The following is a 25,154-nucleotide window of genomic DNA, read 5'->3' on the forward strand; positions in this document are numbered from 1 at the left end:
AGATTGCCTTGAGATATTTTGGAGGTAAAGTTCATAGCACTTGCTGAGGGGAGTAGTGAGGAAAAGAAAGTGGAATCAAAGATGATTTCTGCAGTTTTTTACTTGAGCAACTGGACTGGCTATGAGATTGGGGAAACTCCAAGAGAGGTTAAGGGAATATCGCGTTCTACTTTGGCACTGTTAAGTTTGAGCTATTACTCATCCATATGGAGATGCCACATAGACAGTGGAAACATGAATCTGGGGCGTTAGGGCTTAAGGATCATGGGAACTATTGGCCTATAGAAGGCATTTAAAGCAGTGTTACTGGATGAAGTCACTTAAAGACTATGGAGATCAGAAGAAGGCAGATGATGGACTTTCAGCGCACTCCAGACATAAGAGGTGAGGTATAACAGGAGCTAGCAAAGGAGACTTGACTATGGGTCTGGAAGCATGGATGTCAGTACTGATGCTAAAGAGGGTAGTCTTGGAATGATGGGGATAAGTCTTATTGGAATATATTGAGACATAAACTGAAGAAGTAGGGGTAACAACTACAGACAAGTCAAGAAGCCTGCTAAGAAAGGGAGTGGTGGGGATATGGAATCAAGGGAGAGTTGTTAGTTTTTTAGATAGATTACCTCTCAGCATAACAGACGATAGAGAATTTAATGATGGGCATGTTCTTGACTATCCTACTTTCTTTCTGTATGTTTTTCATTTTTCAAATGTCAAAAAGACTTCAGAAGAAATTGCTGGAGTGAAGGAGATGGGATCCAGAGCACAAGGGGAGAAACTGTCATTTAACGCAAGCAGAGACATTTTGTAAGGACAGGAAGGAAGATGGCAGTATTTATTTATTTATTTATCCTCATCCGAGGATATTTTTTCCACTGCTTTTCAGAGAGAGTGGAAGGGAGAGACGTATCAGTTGGTTGCCTCCCGCACACACATATGTGCACACCAAGGCTGGTGGTCAAGCAACCATGGGTACGTGCCTTTGGCTGGAATCGAACTTGGGAACCTTCAATCCAAGGGCCGACGCTCTAACACTGAGCCAAACGGCTAGGGCAAAATGGCAGTATTTAAACATAAAGAGCTGGTTGGTGCTGAAAGACAGGTCATTCTTCTCTGAGTCTAAAGCCAAGGGTAGCACTTCTTGTCTGCCTGTTTATTTACCAGTGAGTTGAACTAAAAATGATCCTGTGGTTTGCCATCCACAGGCATGAGGGAATTCAAGTGAAGAGGATTTGAAAAAGTACAGGTAAACTATAAGGTATTTCTTGATATAAGTACATAGTAATTTATTTGAAGTTGGGTGGTCTGGATATCCCATTGTTTTGGCCTAGATTTTACTGTGCAATACTTTTCAGAAGTGGCTAACAGTTTGACCCTTATGTTCTAGTAAACATCCTTGCCAGGAAATATCTCGTATGATCCTAAGGAAAACTGGACAAGAAATTGGAATCTCTAAATCCTGAGACAGTGATTATGCCACTGTTAGTGCTCATCCAGCTAAGAGTTTGGCATCCAGTAGTCCAGTGTCCCAGGGGAGTTTAGAATGTGTGGCTGGATGGTGGAAAGTAGAATTTCCATTCCCATACAGCACTGTAGAGCCAAGAGGCAAAACAACTTACAGGTTCTTAGACTGTAGAAAGGAAAAGAAACATTCTTAATCTATGAAGTTGGGGAAATGAAGTTTTAAAATCCAAGAAAAATAAGCAATAGAAAAAATGAAATTTGAATTTCTTCCTAAGGAAACAAATTAACCTGACAGAAAAGCCTCTATAAATAAAAGAACTACTTTATCTCCAGTAATAACTTTACCTTTCATAAAGTCGAAAGTATTTTAAAGATATCATTTTTAATACACACTGTCGCTAAAAAGAATTCTCCCCAGTGTGTTGCAATAAATGATGGATTGGAGCCCTTAGCAAGAATAAACTAGAACCTGATGTATATGCCATGACTGACAAGGAACTAGACCAGGCCCCAGAAAACGGAAGGAAGACCTTTTTCCTTCACCTTGCTACTTAGTGCTGAAGTGTCAAACCACAGTGGAACCAGCAACATTCGACATCAAACCCGGCGGCAGACCGCAGGATTTAGAATTACACTTTACAGGTGAAGAACCTTGGCTTCAGAGAAGTGGCTGGTGGAGCACTTTTTTGGAAGACTGTTATGTAATAGCCAGAGCGGCTTTCAAAAGGGAAATGGCCTCGAGGTAAATGAGAGAACACCTGCCTTGCTCTTGGGTTCACAGCTAGCTGTGTGGGGCTAATTACGGCCAAGTGTAGCGCCGTGATCTACTTCGAGTTGGCCAGCACCTCGCCGGCGACAGGAGCTTCTAGGGAACCCTTTTATTCCAGCGAGATTAGGGGATGCGGCTGTCACTCCTTGGCTCGCGGTGAGAAATTAAGGTAATTAAGTGGAGTCGAGAGCAGGCTCGCACCCCGGGGGGCTGCCACCGCCTCCGACGGCGCGCACTCCAAGCGCCTCCTCCCACCGTCGGCATCACTGCTCCAGGGCTCGGGCCCGCTCTCCTTCCTCTTCATCGCCGGCCTCCGGCAGGAGCTTCGCCCCGCACGGGCTCTTCTAGTCCCGGCGCCCCCTCCGCATGGAAACCACAGCCCCAGACCATTCCATTCTCCTGCGACTCTGCTGGTCTCAAGAAACTCGCTGGACCCAGAACGTCTTCGTCAAGATTGTTTTAAATAAAGTTTTTGCCATTAAAAAAAAAAAAGGTGGGGGAGGGGAGGCCTATTTGGTCGCCAAAGCTTGGCCAATGAATGAAGGGGCTAAAGCCGGAAGCGAGCGGGGCCGCTCCACGTGATTGGTTATGCTGGAAGCCTGTCTGGGCTGTACCATACTCACGGGAGGGGGTTCGGCGAATTCGAGGCGGCAGCGGCTTGCTTCTGAGGTCTTCCAGCACACACGCGTAACTGCTGTTTCCTCCCGAAGATTTCGGCTTGGATACAGTAGGAATAGAAAGTAGGACGCAGGAAAAGGAAAGACTCGCCCGGCCACGTCCCCATTTCTGACTCCTGCGCAGTACGCCAATCCCCTTCTCCCGTCGTCTGCGGAACCCGACGGCCTTGCGCGCGCGCTCGCGTGCGTACGGCGCCGTGCTCCTGCAGCCAATCAGGCCGCGAGGTCGCTGCGGTCGCCGGGGTTCACGCGCACGGTCTAGAGCGGAGAGGGGGTAGGGGCTATGGGTGAATGGGAGAGTGAGCGTGGGCGGGCGCGGCGGCGTGAGCCGCATGAATGAGAGAAACGTGCCCCGCGTGAGACGTCGCGCGCGCCCGGGACCGGGAGCCAATGGGAACGCTGGGAGGGTTCGAGACCCGGCACTGAGGGCAACGGCCGCGCGCCGGCTCGAAGACGAGCGTCGCCGAGCGGGAGCGCGCGGAGCAGGGCGGGCGTGGAGCGTGCGGGGGCCGCGCGCTGCCTCTCAGAGGCCGGACGGCACTGCCGAGAGGCGGCAGCGATAACGACGGCGGCGGAGACTGGAACCGTGCCGGGGGTGAGTACTGGGGACGCCGGCCCCTGCGGAACCGGAAGTGCGGGGCCAGTGAGGTGGGAGGGGAGAGTGACCTCTAGGGAAGGGGGACCTGGAAGGGGGAGGTGGTTTGAGGCCCCATTTCTCCTCCGGGCCGGGTCATCCAACTGCGGCGGGACCCGTGGGCCCCGGAAACGGACGACGAGTAGACAGGCCAGGGATCCACGGCCGCCCGGGCTCAGAACGGGTTAGTGCCCGGCCGCTCGGTCCTAGCTCGGGACCCTGGTCCCCCTCGGCGCCTGGTGCCCGGCCGCCGCCCCTTCCGCCCCCGGCCCTGCGCCCCTGGGCTCTGCAGTCCCCCGCAGCCCAGTGGGCCCTGCCGCCGTGGATTCCGTCTTCTCGGCCTCAGTCAGCTCTGCCCCTTACGGTGATTCTCCTTGCCCCAGCTCCGGGGTGGGGACTGAGTGCTGTTCCCCTTTTGCCTCCCTGCGTTTCAGCTCCCTCGCTCCACTCCGCTGGTACTTATTTTGGCTCTAGCCTCATCCTGTTACCTGTTCTCTCCCGTCAGTCCGCTTCCTCACCCCCTCCAGTCGGGTGCTCCATGCTTTTAGTACTTTGTACTTACTACAAGTGGAGCTCGGGTGTGTTCGCTAATATTTTACCAACAGGAATCTAGCTCTTTGTGGGGAAGGGAGTTGAAAGATGTTTTAACCACTTGGTCGAATGAAAACACTGAAGTAAGAAAGTGACAAAGTTATGAAAGGAGGTGTAAGATCAGTTATGTGTTATATATGTTGTAGACCCTTTTTCTGTCATGGGTTTTTCACTTCCTGATTAATGTCATGTTGTCTAGGTTGATCTTCTATTCGAACCCCTACCCTTGTATCCCAGTATCTCCCTGTACTGTATCAAATCTCTCCAGAATGCTCATTATTACCCATTCTTCAAAACCCACCTAATGCTTACTAAAATTATATATCCGTGTGCTTTGCTGCTTTGGTATACAGATAACACCCACATTAAACTTCTGCTTGACTCTTTAGCTAATATCTTAACATGTGGATCATTGCATGATACCTTGATTACTTTGTATTCAGATTTACTATGTTGTATTGTTACACCTCTTTGTTTCAACAAACAATACTTGTGCTGTTAGTGGTACTGTTCATATCCCTTTACCCTTTAAGGAGGTCCTTGTATTAAACCTTTTATTAGAGCCTTCAAGCCACATATTTTCCAGTTTCATATATACATATTTCCATTCCATAGATTACTCTGCCTGTGTCATATACATGTTTGTACACCTTTCTCATACTGGTAGGGATCCAGACTGCTGGCTCTGATGAAACACACTCACCCTGCAATCTTATCCTTACTACCCACAGCACATCCTTCTGCTAAGACTTGGTGTGTCTTTATTATACCCAATAAATTCTTAGGTTATGTCTTGTCCCCTCTAATGTATATCCCTTAAACATCTCAGGTGCTGATCTCTTGTTTCTCAGTTTCATACTCCCAAAGTTGCATGGCCTTTTATGACACTGCATTACTGTGGCAGTATTAGCCCATGTGAATTTTTTTCCTGTTAGAAAATATAATCTGAAATAATAGATTCTGTCTAAATGATATCCTACTCTAGATAAAATAGAAGCAGTACAATTTTCCATTTTTCTCTAACCTTTGGGGTTTTGAGGGAAAAGTTTAATAGTTTTGTCTACAAATCAAGAATTTGCTTCTCATTGTTAACAAAGTTACGTAGGACCTACATTCGGAAGGTCGGGATTCGATTCTTATAGGAAACTGAGAGTTAAATAGTTATAAAATTAGGGGCTAGAGAGGATTTATATTTTTTAGGATGTTAACAATTTTTTGTAATCTCTGGGTGTTCACTTTATTCTAATATTGCTGCTTCACTCTCTAAAATGCCATTTTTAAAAGAGAGACAATGCATCCTTTGAAGGAGGCCTCCTTTGCCTTCCATGCCACAGGTAAGAGAGGAAGTTATTAGTTCCAGGGCACATATGTATTTCATTAGAATCTTCTGATACTTTAATCTCTGTCTTTGGTATTAAGGGAAATACTAGATCACTTGGGTGTGATAAAACTTTTATTTTTAAATTCTAAGAAGTAAAATTTTCAGTCTACAGATTCCAGGTTGTCATCACTGGGCAGGTAGTGTAGTGGATGAGAAAGGAAGAAAGGGTTTGGGTTGGCAAAGGGGCATGTGAATTAGGCTCTGAACCTGACTGCTCAAGTGATTCAGTGGAATAACCTCAGGCATTCTCTAGCCTTCAATTTTATGGGGTGGGATAAGGGACTCTGTCACCGATAATGTGAGTTAAGTGCTTTGAGATCACTAGATGAAAAGCATCCTGTAAAATCCAAAGTGCTAGTGTTATTTGCTACTACCATCAACAGAAATAATTGTTACTTTTAATCATATCAGGGAAGGTGGGGCTCAGTCGACTTCCCAATAGGCCAATGTAGGAAATGCTGTTGAACTGGGAAGAAAAGGATCAGCCTCTAGGGTTGACTCAGTTTCCCATAGAGGGCATCTCACCTTTCAGTGCAACATTTCTCACCCAGTTCCTTTCATGTGTTACTCCAGAAGACCAAACATTCAACTTCTATCTCTTCAGGGTTATAACTAAAAAGCATAGAGGAATAAGAGAGAGAGAGAAAGGAAATGAGACTTACTGCCCTAGTTTTGAGGTTATTTTCTTATCTTTTCATTGTAGCAATAGTCTTCATCCAAAGAGAAATCTCCTGTGTAGGACTGCCTGTCACTGCTGGCCCTTGTTTGTTTTTAGATTTTGATATTTGTTACTGACTATTTGTGTCAGGTGAGATGGGCCTCTTAAACTAGTTCTTTGATGACCTTAGGCCAGGTGAAGCCATGTTCTTCTCTTTCTAATTTGAACAGCATTTAGAAGAGTGAAGGATTCTGGATCCATTGTCCTCCTAATTAAGAGCCCATCATACACATAAGTGGAAACTAATCTTTCTTTTGAAAGGCACTTTTTAACAGTGGCCTGTGCCTGTGGGGTTTTAGCCTTGTTGTCCTTAAGAAATGGCCTGAAAGAATTTCTTTGATAAAGATATTTGTGTGTTTTTTTCCAGGTGAGGCACTGGAACCCAGTTGAACTCTGCATTCAGACAGCCCAAGCTTGAAGACGAAAGATCAGAAACACTGACTAACCTGGAAACAGGGACCTCTTTGGAACTTTGCTTTCATCCACAGTAACCTTTAAAAAGTATCGAGTGGAATTAGTTTTTTCATCTTATTTTGCTTCTTGGGAAGAACATGGCCTCAGGGATTTTATGTTTCTCTTTAGGTTTGCATGAACTCTCTAGGAAACGGAGCCCTTAGAGGGCTTGGGAATAACAAGAAGAGATTGAAGACAGACAAGCTTGCTCTCTCTCTGTTTTCCCTCCCCCTTCAAAGAAAAGGATTTACAACTCAGTCTTGTAACAGCTGCTGCCCAGCTTTAGCCATCAAGAGAAAAGAAATAAAACGAAACCACCATTGCCAGACTGCAAGCCCCGAAGTCAAGGTGTGGGAGTGGTGGTGTTGAGGAAACTGCCTAAAAGAGACAAGGACTGCAGTAAAAACACCTTCTCTTTAAAGCTGAAAAACCCCCTTTCCTTCTTGGATTAAAATAGAAACACAGGGCACACCTCTGGGTGCAGCTCACGTTCTGTGGATATAGTCGTGGAGGTACCACAGTATCTTCAGAAGAGGTTTTCCTTATCCGAAGTGTCCTGCCCTCCCCGATGCTCTCCCCTTCTTTCCTTCTGAAGACTTATCTCCATCCATGAGCTATTCCTTGATCTGTCTGACTGCCTGTGTTCTCTACCTGCAACCATTTGCATGTGTACAGCCTCCTGTTTGTCTCCAGTTTTTAAACTGTGCAAGTTGTGTTTCTTAATCTCTCCTGCCGCGCTCTGGGGAGGTGGTTGTTCATCATTTGGAGTCACCTTTCCCCCTCCCATGCGCTTTCCTTCATTTGAGATCTTCTGACCTTTGGTTTTATTTGGGAGGGGGAAGGGCGATAATTTTAAATTTTCTCTTTCCCTGGTGTCCTGTGCTCTTATCTCCGTTGTTGCCCTCATCCCGTTTTCTTGTCTGTTCTGCCGTTGTGTGGGCCTGGGCTATGCGGCAGGGCAGATCTCCCATCAGACCTCCAACATGCCCGCAGAGTCTGGAAAGAGATTCAAACCCAGCAAGTATGTTCCGGTCTCAGCAGCCGCCATCTTCTTAGTGGGAGCTACGACCCTCTTCTTTGCCTTTACGTGAGTTTCCTCCCAGCGGTGGTATTTGGGGGGCACTCCATGGGAGGTGATGGGGGTATTTTTTCTCTTGAGTGTTTGCTTTCAAAGCCAAGCAACTGGGCGTCAGATGTCTGATAGAGGTAAATCTAACCCCAGAGACATGGTAGGAAGAGTGAGGAAAAGCTTGTCCTCAGCCTTGTTATACATTTGACTCCACTGAACCCTCTACCTTCCCTTTCTCCCTTCCTTTGGAATCACAGATGTTCATATTTTCCTACCCAGCTCCATCATTAGATGATCCTGAACTAGAAAGGAAGTGGGAGGAAACCACCAGAGAGGCCTGAAGTAGCTTAAGCAATCAGAAAAGAGAACTAGAGTAGATGAAAGGTTTTTCAGATAGCATTGGCTTTTCCCCTGGATATCTGAAGCTTAAATTTAAGATTGTGGGAACTGAGAGTACTGGAGAATTTCAGAATTGATTTAGAAGATATACAAAGAGAGTTTTGGCGTTTAGTGTTATTTAAGGAGTGAAGGCCACTAGGAAGTGAAGGCAAGTTTTATTTAGGAAGAGAGTCCTAGAAGACTTCCTTTATATTAGTTCCTGCTGAAGGGAATGGCGGCAACTCTCTATTCCCTGGTCCTATTAGGAAAAGCAGTTGGTATTAAGAGATTCCCTACTTAGGATTTATTCTTCCCCTTTTCCCCAGCATTTCAGCTGTCGACCATCCGGCAAGCGTCTTTGCTGTTACCTGTTTATAAATTAACATGTACCAACCTTCTGAGCCTTAACTGTTGAATCATTGAGTTGGTGTTCTAGTTGTAGCTCTTGGAACAATCAGAGCGTGGTAGATTTTTCCGGGGAGTTCACTTTGCTGTGGTTCAGGCTGAAACCTAATTGTGAGGTGCTGTTTAGAGCAATGGGAGGTTGCTGGGAAGAGGAAGAAAACGAAGTGGTAGGGAATGAAAGCAGTTTGGACTCACTGAAGGGTGAGTGAAGCAGGAATTGCTGGGGTGGGCAGTTACTATTATGAGGAGAAGTAGTGAACAGGAATTAGATCTGAGAAAGGCGTTAGGGAAACCTCCCAAATTGAGCTTATGCCAGAAGGAATTCTAAAAAATGTGGGTCAGCAAAGTAATAGTGATTTAGTTTCTATTCAGTTTTTAGGTAAGGAAAAGATCTATTACCTAAGGTACAAGCATCATCCTATTTCTCACCTCTTCCACTGATGAGCAGAAGTCATAGATTCTGTGATCCCCCGCTCTCCAGCCTGAACATACCGGCTGCATCCCTCAGGGATCTAGAGCAGCCCTGTTCTTCTCTGTTCTTTATCATCTTTGCCTCAACATGTTCAGTGTTCCGTCCTTCATGCATTGACTGCCAATAAGGAGAAATGAATATTAGTGTCAGACTTTTGGTTTCTGCTATTATGGCCAGTAGGTAGAATCAGCATTTTAACCACGGGACATGTATATGGGATCTTAGTATCCTTATAGCCGTTGTGGTGCTGTGTCAGGAGGGACATGTACAAGACCACTTTGACATCCTCCGACCTGCTTAATTGGGGAGGTTCTATTTTCTTTCAAGGAGCAAAGACTTGGGGAAGTTGGAAATTCAGGGGACAAAGTGGTTTCTCTCTTTTAACCCATCTGTTCTTGAGATAGGGTAAGCAGAATCCTTGCTCTTAATTTGCTAATCTAGAAACATTGAAGTGCTTGGCTGGTTATACCAGTTTTGCCACAAATTGTTGTCCTGACATAGGCATTTTCTCAACTGATAGTTGAAGCTATTTAACCTACTTTTCCATTCCCTGGTGTCAGAAAAGTAGGGGCTCTCCTTATTCCATGGTCTCTCAGCCCTAGGAAAAATAATTTTGGAGGACAGTATTGACTCTATTTGGAATTACTGCCTCTAATCCAAGTTAGAAGCCTTAAATTAAGTCCTAGTGAGAGTTCCCCCTGGCACACCTGTGGAGACATAAACACCCTATTTATCTTACTCTGAGCCTGTGAAATTCTCGTCTCTTCTATCTAACCGTAGCAGTTTCTCTACGAGCATACATCTGGGCTGAGATGCCACTGGTCTCAAAAACTTCTTCCCACACATTCTGTCCCTTTTGAGGTTCAAGTCCCTGGGGAACCCTTTGTTTAAAACTGTATACAACCTAAAAAATAATTTATGATTTCAAATAGAGAGACAAGAGGAAGACTGTCTTTGGACCAGCTCCTATTTGGGGCCCTAAATCTGTAACTAATCTGTCGTCCTCCTATTCTCTTTGCTAGGCTACAGCTATCTCTGTAAGCCCCAGGTGAGAATTACTATGGGGCTTAGAGGACTGGGGAGTAGGAGGCAGAGTCCCTTTCAGCTGGCAGACATAATTAGTGGAGGCATATAGGCTTCAACCAATTAGACATAATTTACCTGCCATGTTTCTTTGTTAAGTAGGGAAAGCTATGAGCAGAAATGATCAGTTGGGCTTGGTCATAAAAAAATGGTGATCTTCTGCCCCAGAGAAACTTGAATAGAACAGTTGAGGTCTTCCTCCTAGAAGTCTAATCCCCCTCATTCAGGTGAGTTATTGGGGATCATGTCCTAATTCTTTCCCCTTTTTACTACTTGGGAGGGAGAGTGTCTGCTAAAGTAACCCTCCGCCTCGCAGTTAGGCGTTAGACTCTGCATTTAAGATAATGTGCCTGGATCCTCATCTGTCTTTAAGCCACCTTTTGTGATTGGCAAGGGGGCAGTGCTAGGTAGAAGGAATATACACTTTTGGGGGGGTTAGAAGACTGATTTTGGTAAAGGCTGTTAAACTTTGGGACCTGTTTCTTCCTCTGTAATGAGGAAATTGACCTAGAGTAGTTTGTTTAAGCAACATAACCCTTTTTCAAATGAGATCTTATTTGGAACCTCAGTACATAAAATATAAGAGTTGAGCTGTCTGGTTCAAGTGAGGTTGGTATGTAGAGGCCCAGCCACTTGGTGTGTCTACTTTTTGTCTTCCTCGGGACCCTTGAGACCTTTTTAGGGCTCCTGGCAGTGCCACTTGAAATAATCACTGAATTGTATCCTCTAAAGTCTCCTCAAACTGTGAGTGAGGTCAACCTGTGTCTCATTTTATTTTGAAAGTCGGTAGGGAGGGCATGGGGGTACATCTCTGCTGCAGGTGATCCTCTGCAGGAGGGATAAAAGTCAGTGTTGTGCAGAAATCTGTGATGGTCTTTCCAGGGTCCCATCCATGGGAGAGCTTTCTTCCTTTCAGTTTCTACCTCTGGCTCCTCCCAACCCTTTTATCCCAGAGCTTGGGTAACTGGAGTTAATCTTCCCTCTGGTCCTTTTTTTCATGACTGTGGAGGTGCTAGCATCTGATTGAGTGGGAGCAGTCTTGTGGTTTAGGGCATTAATTGAGCAGTAGTTCCATTTCCTTCCCACGTTGTTTTTTCATCCAGGAATAAGTGCCCAGGTCCCATGTTTTGCATTGAGCTGCTTAGAATTCTGGGTAACAGACACACCACAAATTAAGTGTTTTAAGAGAAACTTACCCATTTATAAGGGAAGAAATTGTTTTCCTGTGGAATCTTGAGGATCCCCAGGGACAGAAGTGGGGTGTCATTCCAGCCTTTCCTCATTAACAAGGAACACTAGTCATACACTCAAACTATGTGCTAGGCATGGGTGGAATGCGTAGACCTGCTCTTTAGGAGGGCAGTGCCTATGTTTGAAGTGTCCTTGAGTCTCCGGTGCCTCAGATGGGGAAGTGGAATGAAAGGATGAAGGTGGAGCTGGAATGATAATTGATGATGATGGTAATAGTAATGTAGTGTGTGTGTGTGTATCTTCTAGCCAGTGAATGCCCAGTATTAAGCCACCTGGTTTAAAAATAATTCTAGGATCTTTTAAAACATTATCTCCTTCCTTCTCATATCTGTGTTATGTAGTTGAAGTAATGAACTTGGAGTTTCCTGTGGTTTACCTAAGGCTACTTAGCAAAATACTGATTGAGAGGATTAAAATCAAAGCTTCTTGACTCCTACTTTGTTGTTTTTTTTTGCACCAGGAGTTGAACCATTCATAACAGGAAATGTGAAGGGCTAGGAAACAGATTTTCAAGAGTGTAGGTATTGAAACCTACTCTCTCCATTTTATTTGGCTTGAAAACAGGAGGGCTGAATAGGTGGGCAGAAGAACCTGTTCTTTCTGGGATGGTATAGGTCTGGGAGTTTGATCAGTGAGTCAGTCAGCCAGCCTTCTGGGCTGCGGCCACTCCCTATGCTTTGGAGCTCTGTGATTATTGCTATAGGCTTAGGACGAGCCCCAACAACTCCTCTCAGCTCAGGCCTCATCTCCTTCCATCAAAGGCAACAGATTCAGACAGGCTACTTGGGGTGGTCACCTAGGAGTCTGGCAGAATACTATAGCAACAGCAAGCCTCTCCCTGGGCCAAGCAGAATGTGGGGTATGGCAGGAACAGGCTCTGCTCACACATGCCTCTCCTTGGTAGGGTGTTCCCTTAGCTAGAGAATTCACATTGGAAGCAGTCGGTCCCTGTTTTGAATCTAGGAGCAAATACTGCCTGTGTAGTTACTTGTATCATTTCTAGAAACTGCCACACTGGGGCAGGGTTTATTTTGGCAACAGATACTAGGATTTCACACTTTAATTGGGATGGGTTGATATCAGGAAGGTTATAGGGGTCAAGTTCATTATCCAAGGGTAGGTGTTTGGCAGGATACAGAAGAAATTGTGTGATTTGCTTTGTTTGGAAATTCAGAAGCTGAAGAAAGAATGGGGTCAGAAAGACTGACGTTTGGGCCTGCGAGGGGGCTGATGTCTCATTTCATTCACCTTTGTTTCCCTCAGGAATAGAGGTACTCTTATTTTTCTCAGAAGCTCAAGAGGCTGCCACAGTAGCCATAATGGCCAATTCTAGGAATGAGACTTTTAAATCACGGTACCTCACTGTTCTGAGGATTTAATTTCTTTTTCCCTTAATTATCTTCCCAGGCTGTAGGAGTCAAGTGAGTCACCCTTTCTCTTCTTCCCCAGGCGGAAATTGAAGTGACAGCTAAATACTAGGGAGGGGCTCTGACCTGGATGACTGGTTTTCAGTTTCTCTCCCTCCCTCCCAAGGAGCCTAGGAAGTCAGGCTTTAGGTGGGGCTCTTCCTTCTTGCTTGTAATTCACCCCATACCCTGCCAAGGTAGGGGGACATGTTTTCTGAACCAAAGGACCACCAGAGGAAGAGGTTTCCGTAGGAGACTTTGATGGAATACACCTAGGACTGTGATGGGAGACCCGTTTGGCCCTTGAAATCAGTGCCTTCCCCCTAGCTTCATTATCTTTCAGTTTTATGTACTGACCCATCAGAAGCAAAGAGTTAATTGATATTTACTATCTAAAAAGCCTTGCACATAATATTTACTTAAGATTTTTTGTTAATAATGGCTAAGTGGAATTTGAATAACTAGATAGTGGTGGTCAGGACTTGTGAGATGCTTTGTGACAGTCACCTTTGTCTCATCATTAGTTTATATCTCTTTAAGGAGCTCCATTCCTATGAATTGTCTTGAATCACTATTTAGGGCTGTGCTTTTTGTTTTGGTGGAGACATCACAACAGAATCCAGGACTGCTGTGGATGAATTCTCCAGACTCATGCTGTCGTCTTCTCCTGGCCCCTGCTTCCTTTCCTTCAATGAACTCTTCCTTTCCTTCTGACTGGTCTAGATAAAGGGCACAAAGACAGATGCTGTCCTAATTCTGGAGATTTAAGTTCTCAGCCACAAAGCAGATTAGGGTATTTAGCCACTGTTTTGCAATGGGAAGTTCTTCCTGAGCTGAGACAGGAGAGAGAGGGCCTTTGATACTATTGACAAAGCAAGCAGCACATCTGTGTTCTGAAACTTCCAGCTCCCAGGATAGCATCAGAGAAAGGAAGAGCACCTGCAGCATTTCTACTAGACTCCTATCCCGACAGAAGTTACCTAAAGCATCTCTCTGGATTTGAGCCCTGGGGAATACTCGATATATTTAACCAGTTTCTTTTTCCTACAGGATTTAGGGTAGTTTGGTCTGGTATCTTCTCTTTTTTAAATTTTTTTAAAAGCTATATTGATTTTAGAAAGAGAGGGGAGGAGACAGAAACATCGATCAGTTGCCTCTCGTACCCTAGGTATGTGCTCTGACCAGGAATTGAACCATCGACCTTTCAGTGCATGAAACGATGCTCTAACTGACAGCCACCTGGCCGGGCTGGAATCCTTATTTTCTTCCCCACCCTTCTGCTCATTTATAGGCCTCAAGGGTTCTAGTTTTGTGCCATCCATGTCTGAGTGTTGTGGGGGTTTGTCCTTTTTTCACCTTGAGAACAAGCTTCTAGTTGAATAAAACTTAGAAATATCTGACACAGTGAAGAAACTTCAGTCAGTTGGGAGTGGTACAAAGCCAGAGGGAGTGGGAGTCAGGGAGGCAGGTGGTATCTCATGCTCTGGGCCAATGTACAGGTCACTGGGGCATGGCTGCAATCCAGAAGCCTCAGGCTGCTCCAGAGAAGGGAGTGTAGCTGGTATCAGTTACATACTAACTCTTGTGCCTTGTTAAAAAGTAGATAACAGATTATAAAATGTGTAAAGATCCACCAGGGAAGAAAGAATCTGAAGACCACAGACCTTACTGCAAGGGGTTATGGTAGGAGAGATTCAGTCTTGTACCTTGATCTAAAATGAACATTTCTGTGGGAAACTAGACCCATTTGTTGGGAAGGATAAGATAATTTGAGACAGCAGAGGTGAACTACACAAGATTTAAAGATAGATCTTTATATGGTTGGGGTCTAGAGTATTAGAGGCACCCCTCATTTTCTTTCTTATTTGTGCAGCTGTCCGGGACTAAGCCTCTATGTGTCACCTGCAGTGCCCATCTACAATGCGATTGTTTTTCTCTTTGTGCTGGCCAACTTCAGCATGGCCACCTTCATGGACCCAGGGATTTTCCCTCGAGGTAAGATTTCCCTCTGCTCTTTTGGAAGCTCCTTATTACCTTTGAAAAAAAAATAATGATTTTTGAACATATACATTGAGTCCTGAGCCTTAAGAGTCCTAAGGTTTTGGGATACTTTTATAGTATAATGATGAAAAGCAGGTCAGGGCCTTCAGTACTGTGTGTCATGTGATTCTAGCCATGTGATTCACTTTGAATCAGTTCTTTGATTTTTTAGTTATCTGTTCAGCAGAAATATATTTCGAGTATGTGGATTGGGCAGTATAGCTAGGCACAGTACTATCCAAGATGAATTAATTAAAACAGTGTGATACAAACTGTAATGGAGGCATGAACAAGATTCTGTGAGACCATAAAAGAAAAGTGTGCACTAATATGTGCCCAGGTAAACTGGAAACACTGGTAAAGGTAGGTAGGAAAGACTTTACCAAGTAGAGGACGGAAGGGAAGGACTCCAGTCTAGGTAGAAGCTTGGAGCCATGAAATGCTGAACTCAGTGGGGTGGAAGGGGCGAAAGAGAAACCCAGAGCCAAACTGTGGAAGACTTGATATGCTAAATCAAATGGATTTTCTTCCTGTGGACAGCAAGAGGTCTTTAATTGGAGGAATCACAGGACCAGATTCCATCAGATACTGTTTGGGAGGCTATTGGAATAAGCAAGCCAGGTGAAAACTTGACTTCAAGGCTGGATTCACAGGGTTTCCAGAAGTAGACCCAGCTTTTCATGACCGATTGCTTTTGGGGAAGAGAGAGGGTGAAGGAGCTGTGTAGGGTAGTTCCAAGATTCCTAACATGGGAGAGAAGTTCAGTGCTGATGTTTATAAACCAGGATACAAACCAAGTTACAGGAATGTCGAACAAGTTTGGAGGGAAGACAGAGCATCTCAGAATGTTGAATTGGAGATATTTATGGGTCTTTTAGGTAGAGTCACCTGGTGTGCAACTGAGTAGTCAGACTCCGAGACCAAGGTCTCCAGTCTTTAGCCATGTGCTGTTTGAAGCAACAGGAGCAAGACTGTCTAGAGAAAGTAGAATGTTAGAAAAGAACCGAGGTGCACTTGACCAGCGCTAACATTTTAATAAGGAGCAGGGGAGGAGGAGGAGCCATTGAAGACAGATGGAGCAAGAAAGGTTAGTAGGCAAAACTGGACAAAGTGGGAACTACGGAACTTCATGAAGTAGCTGGTGGTTGTTAGAAAGTAGATCCAATAGTATCGAAACTCAAAATTGCCCATTATTTTGGTAACTAAGAAATTAGTAATCTGAACAAGAATAGTTTTAATAGTGTATGTATGTATGTATGTATGTGGGAGAGATGCAGTTAAATTGCCAAAATTGTAATGGTTTGGAAGGCAGTGAATAGGCAGGAAATGAGGAAGAGTCAAGAGTATTAAGATGCCTCTTTCAGGAAGTGAAGCAAAGAAGGCGAAAGAGAAAATACCTTATGGGAGGGGAGGGTATTTTTAATGATACAGAAAAAAAGACTTTAGGATGTTGGTAGGCTGAGGAGCTGGACCCAGAGGAGAGAGAGAGGCTGAAATGGAAGGAAGGGAGTAACTGATGAGTTAGGAAGGAGCAGCTTTCCCATGCACATTGGAAGGGTTTTGCATACAGAAGCAATAGGCTGTCGCTGGGGCAGGAGGTGAGAGTCAGAAGTAGAATAAGAAGAAGGGCATTGATGAAGACATCTAATTTTTCTTTCAAATGTGAAGTTATCTTGTGAGAGAGTGAGACAGGTGGATTGGGATAGCAACTTTGGTGAGATTAGGTTTTTCTGAAATTCATTGTGTTTGAAACAGCCTGTGTCACTGCTTCATTTGTAACTTTTGTTTCAAAGATCAGGTGAATGAAAGGAACTTTGAATCCCTAAAGACAAGTAGGGCTATTTTAATGGTCCTTTAGTGGTCTTTTATCAAATACTGATTTATTACAGTGATTTTTCAACCAGTGTGCCGCATGAATTTTTAAAACATTTTTAGTCAGGGGCACTGACGTCTTTTCGCTCAGAGTGTCAAATGAAAAAGTGCACCACCCAACACAACAATAGGCACCCGGTGTGAATGAATCAAACTTATACTTTTTTTTGGTCAGATCAGCAAAAAATATATTTGTTGGTGTGTTGCAGAATTTTAGTAATTAGTTTATGTGTGCCATGAGATGAAAAAGGTTGAAAGTCAAGGATCTATATGTAAGGCATTATGATCATTTGGAGTGTGTTTTTTTAAAAGGTCCTTGCTTTCAAATAGCTGCCTAGAAGGGACAATAGGAAAGACATTTATATGTGTGTTAAGTTATAAGAGTAATTAGAGAACTACATAGTGCTTTAAAAAGAGAAAGAGCTCACTTCTGGTAGATGATGGTGTGGAAATTTCAAAACAAGCAGCATTTGAATTGGTTTTCTTTTAAAAAAATATCACCTATAATTTTACAGCCCAGAGATAACTAGTGTTTTTATTTCCTTTCTGTATTTTGAAGACTTACATTTACTATAATATATAGGTGTGTGTATTTTTATTTCTATTTTCAAGATGAGATCTTTTTGTTTGTACGGTTTTTTGTTTGTACAGTTCTTTACCATGCCTTATTTTTTTCACATATACTGTAAGCATTTCTCCTAGTCAGTAAAATTGGGAAACTTAATTTTTAATCCTATACTCTCACTTAATTTTTCCTTCTCACATGGTTTTTTTTTTTCTAGATTAATAAAAAAATAAAAATTGCACACTATGGATGAGAAGGCAAATAATGTCCTTTATGTTTTGAAGTGGGATGGTGGGGTTTTGATAGCTGAAAACTGAAAGTGCATTCAGGTAAAGAGAACGTCTTGAGAATGTCTTTTGTATATATACACATACACACACACACAAATATATATATATATATATAGGAAGTTAATAGAGTGAGGGAAGATCTTTTGGGCAAGGGCTTTGTGCATAGGAAAGAAGGTTGATGTTAGGTCCTCTCTTGGATTGTTATAGTTCAGTCATGCTCTGGTAAATATTAAACTATTGTGCAAACTCATTATATGTGCTTGTGATATGTAAGTTACCTCTTTAAAAATATATTTGTAGTATGTGAACCTAGAATATCAGTGTACCCATATCATAGCCGCCTGAGTCATAGTCTTTGACCCTCACTTCTGGTGCACGATCAGTCGCTTCCTCATCTGTGTTCCCATGGTGTCGCATATAGAGCTGGCCTCCCAGGATCAGAGCTCTCAGTCCTTGTCCCCCGTTAGCTGGGTCCCTCGAGGCAGGGGCCCTGGTTTAAACAGCGCTGCTCGCCTGGGCTGGTGCAGCCCGGGCAGTTGTCTTAGCAACGCCCCTCTCCGACGCCCCTCTCTGCAGCCGAGGAGGATGAAGACAAGGAGGATGACTTCCGCGCTCCCCTTTATAAGACGGTGGAGATCAAGGGCATCCAGGTGCGCATGAAATGGTGCGCCACCTGCCGCTTCTACCGCCCTCCTCGGTGTTCCCACTGCAGTGTCTGTGACAACTGTGTGGAGGTAAGAACCCCAAGGGGGGGGGCAGGGACAAATCCTGTGCATGAACTCCCTGGACCGCGTGGCCCAGCCCTGTCAAAAGTGTTAGCAGCGATGTGCACCTGAGTTAAGAGTGTAAGTATTCTGTTACAGGTGGTGCCTCAAGCACCACAGGCACCAGGATTTGTGGCTCTGGCCTTCCTTCCCTTGGCTCATCTTTCTGGTTATTTGTCCTGGCTTTGTGTTATCTCCTGCGTCTACGGCATCATGCTGTTGCATTCAAATTTAGTTATATTTCTCTTCCTGCATCCCTTATTTTTATTTTTAATGGTGTTTTTAATGGATTTTTAGAGAGAAAGGAAGGTGGGGAGAGAGAAACATCGATGTGAGAGCAGAACGTTTGGCTGCCTCCTGCACTCACTCCCCCTACTGGGGATAGAGCCCACAACCTGGCCATGTGCCCCTGCCCGGGAATTGAACTGCTAACCTTTTGGTGCACAGGATGACGCCCAGCCAACTGAGCCACACTGGCCAGGGCCCTTACTTTTATTTTTGACTCCTCCCCCAATCAGTCTTTCCTTAGCTGTAAGCATTTGTCTGCCAGATTTTCCTTCCAAGCCTCTTTCCTCACAAATCTTGATGTTTTTGCAAAGCCTCTGACATTCTTCCGTTTCAGAGGCCTTTGGTCAGAGAGGATAAACTCTGAGAGGCAACTCTGGCCTTTGATCATCAGCCTTTGGAAGGTCTTCCTTACAGGCTGGTAGAACAAGATAGACTGCATGCGCCTGTTTTTATTTCGCAACGAAACAATGAACACGATCCCAGATTACTAAAAACAACACTTACACCTGCCATTTGTTCGCCTTCTTGATGGAAAAGTGATCTAGTGCTGTGGTCCAAGGATGCCTCTCTCTTTTTGCCCTTAGGAATTTGATCATCACTGCCCCTGGGTGAACAACTGTATTGGCCGCCGGAACTACCGCTATTTCTTCCTCTTCCTCCTTTCCCTGACCGCGCACATTATGGGTGTGTTCGGCTTTGGCCTCCTTTACGTCCTCTACCACATGGAGGAACTCTCAGGGGTCCGCACGGCTGTCACGTATCCTCCGAGGCTTACGGGTTGCGGGATGGGGAGGGGGAAGAACGAGGAAGGTTGAATCCTGTGGTAGTGAGGCTCGAGGGAAGATGGCGACAGCATGGGCTGGGGAAGGTGAGATCAGGCTGCTCTGTTCTCCTTGACTCTTTGGCTTCAGAATGGCAGTGATGTGTGTGGCTGGCCTATTCTTCATCCCTGTAGCTGGCCTCACGGGATTTCACGTGGTGCTGGTGGCTAGGGGACGCACAACCAATGAACAGGTATGGGAAGAAGTGATGAGAGACCCATGCAGAGCAGGGCATGTCTTTTAGCCCTTTGATTAGTGTTTAGCCTGTGCTTCCATAAATGGATACCTAGAGTATTTTTTTATGAGGAGGTGTCCAAGTTCCTCATGCAAGCATGAGAGCAGAGGCCACCTTAGTTAACATTTACAGAATGCCTGCTCATACTGGACAATTTGGGCTCTGAGCTTAGAGAAACTTAATAAAAGACCTGGGTCAGCCTTCAAGCAGCTTATAGTGCTGCTTAAAGAGTTATTTTCCTGCATGTAATAATAGCTAATTTTACTTGCTTGCTCCTTTGTGTATTATCTTAGTTTTCAATGCTTAGAGTTATTTATCCCCATTTTACGTGAGGAAACTGATGTTGAGGGTGGGATAGCTATGGTGAGAAGACCTAGGAATTGAACTGAGGACACTGCCTCTAGAGTTGCCATTATTAGGCATGACAGGAATAAGCTGATTGATGGCAGGATTGTTTTACTCACTTTTTTTTTGGTATCTTCCAGATAGTGGGTACACAATAATTTGTCACTGGTTTGTGTTTTGGTCTTTGGAAGCCAGGTTCTCATCGTCTGACTGCTGTGGTCCATTTTTCCTCCCTCTAGGTTACGGGTAAATTCCGGGGAGGTGTGAACCCCTTCACCAATGGCTGCTGTAACAATGTCAGCCGTGTACTCTGCAGTTCCCCAGCACCCAGGTACATCTGCCCCTTTGGTCTGTTCACTGTTCATCAAAACTTTTGTCTCCTTTAGACTTCTTCTGATACTGGGGAGGTCTCTTGGGAGACTGCCTAGGAAAGGTTCTCTTAGAATGGGAAGTGCCTGCACGGGAAAGACAAGCCATCCTCTGGTGGACCCTGTGTGTTCAGTTCAGTTGATATCCGTCAGGTATTACGGTTACTCTCCTCTGAGAGTTGAGATTTAGTCTAGAGTATCTTGAGCTAGGTATCTGCCCAGAGGCCTAGTCTTGCTGCAGTGTATGGAATCAAATAAATCAGTTCATTGCTGATGTTTTCACTGGCCTGGTTGGACTTTTTCTTGTGTAAAAATGCTTTACACAAGGTAGACAACCAGTAGATATGTTGGAATGAATGAATGAAAGCTCTTTTACTCTTAACACTCAGGTATTTGGGGAGACCAAAGAAAGAGAAGACCATTGTAATCAGACCTCCCTTCCTTCGACCAGAAGTGTCAGATGGGCAGATAACTGTGAAGATCATGGACAATGGCATCCAGGGAGAGCTGAGGAGAAGTAAGGTGAGGACTTAGGGGAGTAAAGCTAGGTAACTTGGAGACTCACTCATGGCAAACAGATGGAAACATGCGTTTAGTTTACATCTCTCTTCAGTATTTATCACTTCCTGATTTGTGTTAAAATTACTTGAATACTTATCTTCTTTCCTCCATTAGATTGTAAGTTCACTGACATTAGAAATTGAGTCCATTCATTTCCATGTCTTCATAGGACTTCAACATAGCAACTTGCGGGTGGTTGCAGCTCAAGTAGTAGTTGTGGTAAAAATGAACAAACAAGTGACAAGATTAAACTCTTGTTGAAATCTTTTTTATCCAGTACCATTCCCAAAATGACTCTTGTCCCTTGTCTTCCGGTCCATTTAGAAATATATGATAATTGACTCTCCAACACTCCTCTGTTACCAGTTTAATACTTGAGTTGCCTAATGCCCAGTTCTTGGAAATCTGATTTTCCCTTCTTCACCCAGTCTAAGGGAAGCTTGGAGATTACAGAGAGCCAATCTGCAGATGCTGAACCTCCACCTCCTCCTAAGCCGGACCTGAGCCGTTACACGGGGCTACGAACACACCTCAACCTGGCTACTAATGAGGGTAAGGGCAGTGGCAGGAGTGAGAAGGTGATTGAACTGTAGAGCAGACAGGCAGGCAGGGGCTAGGCGATAATGCTTGTGTTGTAGCTAAGAACACCCAATAGGTGGCCGTTGAGCCACTACTTTGGACAGCTGGGAGAAAGAGGATGCCACTTAGCTGTTGCCAGTGAATTGGACATTTGTGGGGGAACTGTCAGCTCTAGACAGAGAGCAGCCTAGGCCTGTTTGGTGCGTTCTCGTACTCTGGGTTCTGAGCTGATTGGAGTCTTTAGTCTTGATTTCAGCAGATTCCTGTTCCCTTGGCTGGGTATATCTATTCCTACCTTGTCCTCCCCTGTACTTTAAGGAACTCTATCCAGGTTAAGAGAACAGCTTGTAAAGTGGCCCCCCCTGGGCCTTTTTTCCTACAGATAGCAGCCTGTTGGGCAAGGACAGCCCCCCCACACCTACCATGTACAAGTATCGGCCAGGCTACAGCAGCAGCAGCACATCAGCCGCCATGCCTCATTCTTCCAGCGCCAAGGTACTGAGTTCTCCCTAAGAAGTAGGGGTGTAATGCATGCCACCTGTTCTGGGAAGAAGACGACTGGGAGAAGGGAAGAGGCAGAGGGGAAGAAAAAAAAAGCATTTTACTAATTGTTGGTGTTAGTGGGTTTGAATCTCCTTGATGTTACTTCATTAAAGGGGGGCAAGTAATGTAATAGATCAAAGCACCGATTAAGTGTCATACTTAAGTTCCAAACCCATCATGGGCGAGCTACTTAACCAGTCTTATTTTCTGTATCTTAAAATAGGGTATTTGTTTGAACTCATAGATTTGCTTTAGGGGTTAACAAGATAATGCATGCAAATGTTCTAAACACTGCTGGCATATAACAGGTCCTTTTTTGACGGATTCCTTGGGCTTTGTGGCCTAGTGTCTGTCACATGAGGAACATCACTAAGAGCGTGCTTTACTTTCTCCCCCAGTTGAGTCGTGGTGACAGCTTGAAGGAGCCAACCTCAATTGCAGAGAGCAGCCGCCATCCCAGCTACCGTTCAGAACCCAGCTTGGAACCAGAGAGCTTCCGTTCTCCCACTTTTGGCAAAAGCTTTCACTTCGATCCACTGTCCAGTGGCTCACGCTCCTCCAGCCTCAAGTCAGCCCAGGGCACAGGCTTTGAGCTGGGCCAGTTGCAGTCCATCCGTTCAGAGGGCACAACCTCCACCTCCTATAAGAGCCTGGCCAACCAGACACGCAATGGGAGCCTATCTTATGACAGCCTGCTCACTCCTTCCGACAGCCCTGATTTCGAGTCAGTACAGGCAGGGCCTGAGCCAGACACGCCTTTAGGCTACACCTCTCCCTTTCTGTCAGCCCGGCTGGCCCAGCAACGGGAAGCCGAGAGGCACCCACATTTGATGCCAACCGGCCCAGCACACCGAGAGCCCTCACCAGTCCGGTACGACAATCTGTCGCGCCATATTGTGGCCTCCCTCCAGGAACGAGAGAAGCTGCTACACCAGTCACCCCCACTCCCAGGCCGGGAGGAAGAACCAGGCTTGGGGGACTCAGGCATTCAGTCTACACCAGGCTCAGGCCATGCCCCTCGTACTAGTTCCTCCTCAGATGATTCGAAGAGATCACCCTTGGGCAAGACTCCACTGGGACGCCCAGCTGTGCCCCGTTTTGGCAAGCCAGATGGGCTAAGGGGCCGGGGACTAGGGTCCCCTGAGTCAGGCCCAACTGCTCCATACCTGGGCCGATCTGTGTCTTACAGCAGCCAAAAAGCCCCACCTGCTGTTTCTGAGACGGAAGAAGTGGCCTTGCAGCCGTTACTGACACCCAAGTAAGTATCAGTCCATCTTGGCCCTCAGCAGACTTAGAATTAGCATCCTGCCCTGCAGAAGGTATCATCACTGCCCTGTACATTCTAATGCGAAGGGACCCAGGCTTATCCTGCTTGTGAGTAGCTCTTCCTTGTTCACTCACTCCAGCCGCCTTCATGGGCCATTCCTGTTAAGAGACTGAAGTTTAATACCTTTCTCTTAATCCTGCCCTTCGAAAAATTAATTTACTTGTCTGAGTGTAAATATACAATATAGCTGCTGTTGGAGAGAAGGAATAAATAGGAATAGGGAATCATGCTTGTTTCAAGCAGGGCAGTAAAGCAAAAGGGAATGTTTGGAAAGGAATTATATATGTACTATGTACAAACCATTAATTAAAAATCGTTCAGCACACTAAAAAAATAAGTGTGTATGGAGAAAAGTACATCATTCTTTTTTTCCTGAACTTTTACAACCGCCTTCCTTTTCTGTGTTTTGTGTCCCACTTCCTGACACCCCTCTCTTTTTCTTCTTAGAGATGAAGTACAGCTCAAGACCGCCTACAGCAAATCCAACGGGCAGCCCAAGAGTATAGGCTCAGCCTCCCCTGGCCCAGGCCAGCCGCCTCTCAGTAGCCCCACAAGGGGCGGAGTCAAGAAGGTGTCAGGAGTAGGTGGCACCACCTATGAGATTTCCGTGTGAGCCTTCGGCACCTCTTCCCCACACCTCTGCGCCTACACCAAAGGGCCCCCCAGGTGGCCACCTTCCTTTCCTCAAGGGGCTCCCCTCCCCTGCATGGACATTTTTTAAACCACCTATTCCAAGAGGATGAGGAGTGTTTTATAAAATGCAGTGGGGTTGGGGAGTCGGAGAGTTGGGGCCCGGAGACTGGGGCAGCAACCCCTTTTACCTTTTAAGAACTTCCCTTCCTTAACCCCTGGACCAGACTCAGTGGACATTTGTGCAATTGCTCGCCCTGGAGAGAACCAGATCATTTTTAAACCAGAAATAATTTTTTTTATTATTGTTACGGATTCTATTTTTTTCCTCTTCTGCGTTACCAGGTGTGTGTGTACATATATATATATTATAAATATCAAAGAAATTATATATCTATCCTGGGATGGGAAAATGAGGGAGGGGTATGTTTGAGGAGGGATCTTATTCTTCCCAGTCCTCGGGCCAGCAGAAGAGGGAAGATGTGGACGGAAGTCTTCCTTTGCCCCCAGGTTCCCTCTTTAGTCCACTACCAATTAAGAAAATAGCACCCTCTGTTGGTGCTAAGTGATCAGGAAGGAAACCTGGGAGGGGCGAGTCTGAGGTCTTGGTCAGAGGAAGAGGAGTTAGTTTTCTAGGCTCATTGGCACTTAGTTTCCCCAGGAGAGGGGTCACGGCCCCGTGATTTTTTGGTGGTGGGAGATCAGGAAAAGAGCTTGGCCAAGCTCCAAAAACAATTGGATAATCCCCTCTTCTTGGGACGGAAAGATTAGGGTGGCCTTCAACTAGCCCCTCAAAGCCTTCCCCCATTTCACATAGTTAACATTTTTAAATCCAAGGCCAGGAGAGAAGAATCCAAAAAGCAATATTTTTCATCACATGCCAAAAACGGGGGATAGAAAGAAGGAGTGGCAGGCCTAGGCCCCTCCGATTGTCCCTTGAGGGTTACCCCTCAGCCCACCTCAGTATGGTGCTGGGTAGAGGGGATACCTGGGTTCTAACCTCTAAATAGAGGAGAGGAGACCCCAGCCTCTAGATAGAGGCCCTTTTTATTTTTTATTCTGATTAGCCATTTTAAACCAACAAGGAATAAAAAGAAATCCTGATCTAACCAGCTCCCCCTGACTTGTGTTATTTTGTCTGGTTAAGGCAGGGTGAATGATCTCTGGAGGGGAGT

At 45.3% G+C, this 25,154-nt stretch overlaps 1 protein-coding gene across 2 annotated transcripts; it reads left to right on the forward strand.

The window, feature by feature from the left end:
- The first annotated feature begins 813 nt into the window (after positions 1-813).
- On the forward strand, positions 814-25,091 carry ZDHHC5 (zDHHC palmitoyltransferase 5). 2 transcript variants are annotated; one of them, XM_081155286.1, is made up of 12 exons: positions 814-3,505; positions 6,602-7,774; positions 14,625-14,746; positions 18,095-18,252; positions 19,155-19,327; positions 19,482-19,584; positions 20,211-20,302; positions 20,729-20,861; positions 21,329-21,452; positions 21,862-21,974; positions 22,421-23,280; positions 23,797-25,091. In XM_081155286.1, the coding sequence occupies exons 2-12, from the start codon at positions 7,671-7,673 to the stop codon at positions 23,960-23,962; spliced, it is 2,148 nt and encodes a 715-aa protein (XP_081011412.1). In that variant the 5' UTR covers positions 814-3,505; positions 6,602-7,670; the 3' UTR covers positions 23,963-25,091. The 2 variants fall into 2 exon arrangements, with proteins under 2 accessions (XP_081011412.1, XP_081011413.1); XM_081155287.1 differs by lacking the exon at positions 814-3,505 and adding an exon at positions 3,577-3,908.
- The last annotated feature ends 63 nt before the right edge of the window (positions 25,092-25,154 follow it).

Source organism: Miniopterus schreibersii, assembly GCF_964146895.1.
Source record: "Miniopterus schreibersii genome assembly, chromosome: 12".
Classification (NCBI taxonomy): domain Eukaryota; kingdom Metazoa; phylum Chordata; class Mammalia; order Chiroptera; family Miniopteridae; genus Miniopterus; species Miniopterus schreibersii.